Source organism: Limulus polyphemus, unplaced genomic scaffold (genome assembly GCF_000517525.1).
Source record: "Limulus polyphemus unplaced genomic scaffold, Limulus_polyphemus-2.1.2 Scaffold1076, whole genome shotgun sequence".
Classification (NCBI taxonomy): domain Eukaryota; kingdom Metazoa; phylum Arthropoda; class Merostomata; order Xiphosura; family Limulidae; genus Limulus; species Limulus polyphemus.
In genome coordinates this window covers 35,539-40,380 of record NW_013666686.1, presented here as the reverse complement: position 1 = coordinate 40,380, position 4,842 = coordinate 35,539, and the positions used below count along the sequence as shown (strand labels likewise).

Below are 4,842 nucleotides of genomic sequence, written 5' to 3'. Positions count from 1 at the left end.
GCGAATGCTCTAGTATTTGCTAGATAGGGTAGGCTGGTATATAAAAGAGGGGAATATAATGTGTGTGGAGATAGTGAGTAATTGAACTGCAGTCAGAAGTATTGTTGACGTTCGTTGATTAGCGTTTGTTTTAGCGCGATTGTTGAAGTTAAGTGTATCGGTAAAGTTATATTCGGAAAGAATAAACCAGTTTTATTAAGAAAGGACTTGTGTCGTCAAAGTTTCGTCGGAACGAAGTTACTGAAAATCAATTAACAAACGGAGACGTAACACTACCATTTGATTTCACGTTCTTTGTTCAAAGACGAATTTGACATTAAAAAATATACTTAGTTTTATATCCCAAATCTTGAATTTTTTTATGTTAATGACAAAATAACTACCAGCCCTGCTTTATAATGTTTCTGGTATACTTCTTTAATTCTTATACCGCATCTTGCGTGATGAAACATATTTAATAACGGGGTTTTCAATCATTTGGTGCAAGAACACCATATTATTGCTTGAGTTAATACGTCATATTATTGAAGGTTTCAATTACGGGAAAGCAGATCAACTTCATTGTGGTATTCGGTTGACTGATTGGAATTACTGTTATTCTTCAAGTGCGCACCATGAGGTTTTAAAATAGTTGTTCCTCAGCGCTAAAACCCGGGATCGATCGACAACGGTGAACAGAGCGAGTTTTCTTTTAATATCGCAGAGCTACACAATAAGTTACTGGTGCTCCGCGTACTGTGGGGAGATGAATCCCAGGTTTTATTATTGTAATAAGTAAACTTATCCCTGATCCTTTAGGGGAAAGGAGATATACCATTTCTGTGGTATTACGCTATAACAAATTAAAATAGTCTCTACTTTTATCTGTATTTAGATTTTTTGCTAAAACGACCTGGGGGAAGGCCATTGGTGCTCTCCGAGGCTGGCATTTTTATATTTTAACTAATGATTTTTGAACATAGCCTATTACATTTCGAGGTATTAAATTTGAGCTTTTAGTTGGCGTCTTTTCAAAATGATTATCTGTTTGAATAATTAAAGGTTTTTGAAAGTGTATCAAACTTACCTATATGACGTTAGGCCAAGTGTGTATATGTATTTATCAAGGTTGTAGGGATCTGATGTTCGTCGAGCACACTTTCTAAATCTCTTGATGTTGAATTCTTAAATTTGTCTATAGCCACTTTCTTTGTTGCAATCCTTTGATAACTACAGTTTGCATTTTTCACTCACTTTCAAGCCATTTACTCTGATATGATTTATTTTCCATAAATTGGTAGATCTTGAAGACTTACAGATTTATAAAGCAGATACCATCTGGTTGTGGAAATTATTTTTGCATCTCCCACATGTGGGATTTAAACGTGGGACCACTAACACACTATTATCTGCTACAAAGTATTAACCCACTAACACTTGCCAGTAAGGCACTTATCAGTTTCTGATTTTTGTTCAAGGGCTGAATGGATAATCCTTTCTATTGTTTCTTATTTTCCATACTATAGAAATATTTAAAAGTAACTATCATTTTGTGATGTTAGAATTACTGTGAAGATTGAAAATTGAGATCAGATACAATTTGAACCCGATACTTTAATTAATGGGCAAATACTTCAATAAACTAATTTACTATGAACTGATTCCCACAAATGTTAACTTTTGCACTTCGCTGGTATTTAAGATACTTCCAAAAAACAAAATAACAACTAGTTTCCGAAATTTTAAAATAAAGTTATTTAGAGCTGTCATTTTGATTGTTTTTTAATCCCAATAAAACAGAGGTTTGATGTAGGTATTTGCATGACACTATAAGAACTGAATTAACATTTAAAAACTTGTTAAATGCAACCAGGTCACATTAATATGTAAGCCCTTGCCTTATTTATTAGTATTTGATATGCTTACTGCAACATTAAGTAATCCAAGATTTTATTGTGAAAAAATAAAAAAAGATGCTATTTAACTGTAAAGAGGATTATGAAAAAACACAAGCATTAGTCGAAGATCTTGCACAGAGGTTGTAAATTAGTTTCTATAGTTAGGGCAGCATTATCATGAACAAAGTTTTAAAAACCCATGTTCAGTAATCCCATTTTTTGATCAGCAGGATTATAATTGTTATTTCATTGAAAAATTTACATTACTGTACGAGAAAGCAATGTGATTATTCCTTTAAAAGATGTTTAAGTCTATCTGACTACATTTTGTCTTGCACATGTTATCTATAAAATATAATAAAACTGTATGTTGTACACAAATATGAATTTTATTCTAACACCTTACAGTTATATAATACTTTAAACAATTAAACTGAAATTTATAGATTTTCCTTAATTCTTTCTAGTAAATCCAAATAATGGTTTCACCTTTTCTTGTAAGTGTTTTTCTTAACTAGTTTTCATATGGATATAAACATTTTCTGATTGCAAACATAACTGAATTGCACACAAATTCATCATCAAATTTAAACTTTTATGTTTTTTTGCACTAATTGTGAGAATGCTTTAGTCTTTAAACCTCAGAAATTTTATTTTTTTGATTTAATGTATATCAATGTCAAAAAAGGCATTTACAAATATTACCCTAAATATATAAATCAGATATCCAGAGAATCAACTAGTTTGTATAAGGTGTTGAACATTAAAGTGAATTACAGCTGACCTAAACAATATGGGATTACTATATCAATATATCAGTGTAACAACACGATCTGCCAGCTGGTTTTAATGTTACTGTTGTGATTTTTGCTAATTATAATATATATTTTAAAATATAAGAAGTTAAAGACTTACATTATAATACATGTAAAAATGTCTGACAGACATATCAAATTCTAATGACATTATTTGACAGAATCCCGCTAAACATAAAAAACATTACAAATGTTTTACCATCAAATTATCAGGAAAGTATGATAGTTGAAATTTTGCAAGTTAATCCAGTTTCTGCTACAAGCTACATTTCCAAATGAGGTCAGCAAATACTATTGATTATTTAAATAAATTACTAAAATAGTTATGAATTGTAACAATGGCTTGTATTATTAAAAGATTAATCCTATTGGCTGAAGTATTAAAAATGAACTAGGATGATGTACAACTGCAATCTTACTATAGATTAAAAAGGTTTGACATCCATTTATTTCTAGAGCTGAAATGACAAGTAAAAAGTAAATTATTGTATATTTTTATAACTATAAGCTGATGCTTAAAATTTTAAGTAAAAACACATTGTTAAAGACATGGGAAAAAGCTTCATTTGATATATTCTCAAACAATATAAGTTCATTTTCTAAAACACCAAGCCTACTTTTCAAAGATTTTATTTCCAGATAAACTTCAGGAGCAATAAAGTTAGTGTTATTATTTCAAAACTCTTGTTAGCTTAGTTGTATTACTTTCTTGATAATGTTATTTTCAAGAATATATCTACAGTGTTTCAGAGAAATAATGTGAAATGCATAGGTTTCATATAGTCAATTATGAAGCTTAATATTAACAAAATCATGAATTATTATGGTTTCCCAAGTAAAATTGTACACTTGTATTGAATAACACAATCCTTCTCTGTAAAATATTCAAATCTTATCACCTAACTTCCTTTCATACAGTCAACATTTTTGCTTTATAGAAAAAGATTTTAAGGGATGCAACATTGCATTACAATCAACCAAATAGCAACACTGAGATCCTAAATTCATATATGTACATCTTTTTAAGTTTTACAATACTTTTTATAATGATAAGAAAAACAAAAAAATGCATGACATGTATAAATTGGTTATATTTCAGAATCAAATTAAATGAAATGCATTTTCCATGCACAACTTTGGTGATAGCCAGAATGAGAGCTGTGGCTAGTGCTTCTGTTGGTGGATCTATGTACCTCTTACTTCACTTTCTTATGAGCTGTTCCAATCTGGCACTGATTAACCTGAAACAGTTATAAACAAGTAGTATTAAACGGGCTTCACTTTTTCAACTGAATTCAGAATTCACTAGACTTCTTAACTTACATTATTCAATCATAAAAATACTATGCAATGTTAAAAAAACTCATGATTTTTAAAAAACAATGATTACTTCATACACAATTCTATAAAAATGAGATTGTTTCTAGTCTCTAAATTACTAAAACAATAACGTACTGTGCAGGATAAAAAGTGGTAAAAACCCGTTGATACTGGAAAACAATTTCATATACTCTACGTGTTTCGACGTATACTACTGCGTCTTCCTCAGGAGTGTAATGTTTTATAAAAATAATACTTATTTATACAATTACCAAATCACCAATTTACATATTAAAGAATTTCACACTATCTACTGAAAAGATTTCCATCAGATCCATCATCCTTATTCAATAATTTAAATTTATTTTCTTACATTCAATTATCTCAATAGATTCACATATATTCATACCAATTAAACTTCCAGATTGTGCTAAAATAGCTTTTTCTCATTGAATTGTGTGATTAGTTTCACTAACACGTTCTGCTAAAGGTCAAATAGTAATATTATTATTTCTAACATTTCTTTTGTGTTCATTCATTCTGAATTTTAAATTTCTTTTAGTTTGTCCTATATAAACTTTTTTTACATTCACATAATATTTTATATATATATATATATACACCACATTTTTCCATTAAATCAATTTTATCTTTAGTTGTGTTAAGAATTTGGCTGACTTTGTTTATCGGAAAAATATTTATTTGTTTTTAAACTTTTTTCATTATTTGACAAGATAAACCAGGTATATATGATAGTAGTAAACATTCTTTCTTACTTTATTCAGCAAATATTTTTATCCCTGATTTTTAGTTTTATGACAGCTCTGTCA

The 4,842-nt window shown here is 29.2% G+C and overlaps 1 protein-coding gene across 2 annotated transcripts in view; it reads right to left on the bottom strand.

Annotated features, from left to right (window-relative positions):
• Positions 1-1,583: 1,583 nt before the first annotated feature.
• LOC106462021 (carboxy-terminal kinesin 2-like) overlaps positions 1,584-4,842 on the bottom strand; it is a 37,664-nt gene continuing 34,405 nt past the window's right edge. For both annotated transcript variants that reach the window (XM_013921893.2, XM_022389132.1), the window contains exon 13: positions 1,584-3,933. In XM_013921893.2, coding sequence (XP_013777347.2) covers positions 3,889-3,933 — 45 coding nt within the window. In that variant the 3' untranslated portion in view covers positions 1,584-3,888. The remainder of the gene's footprint in view (positions 3,934-4,842) is intronic.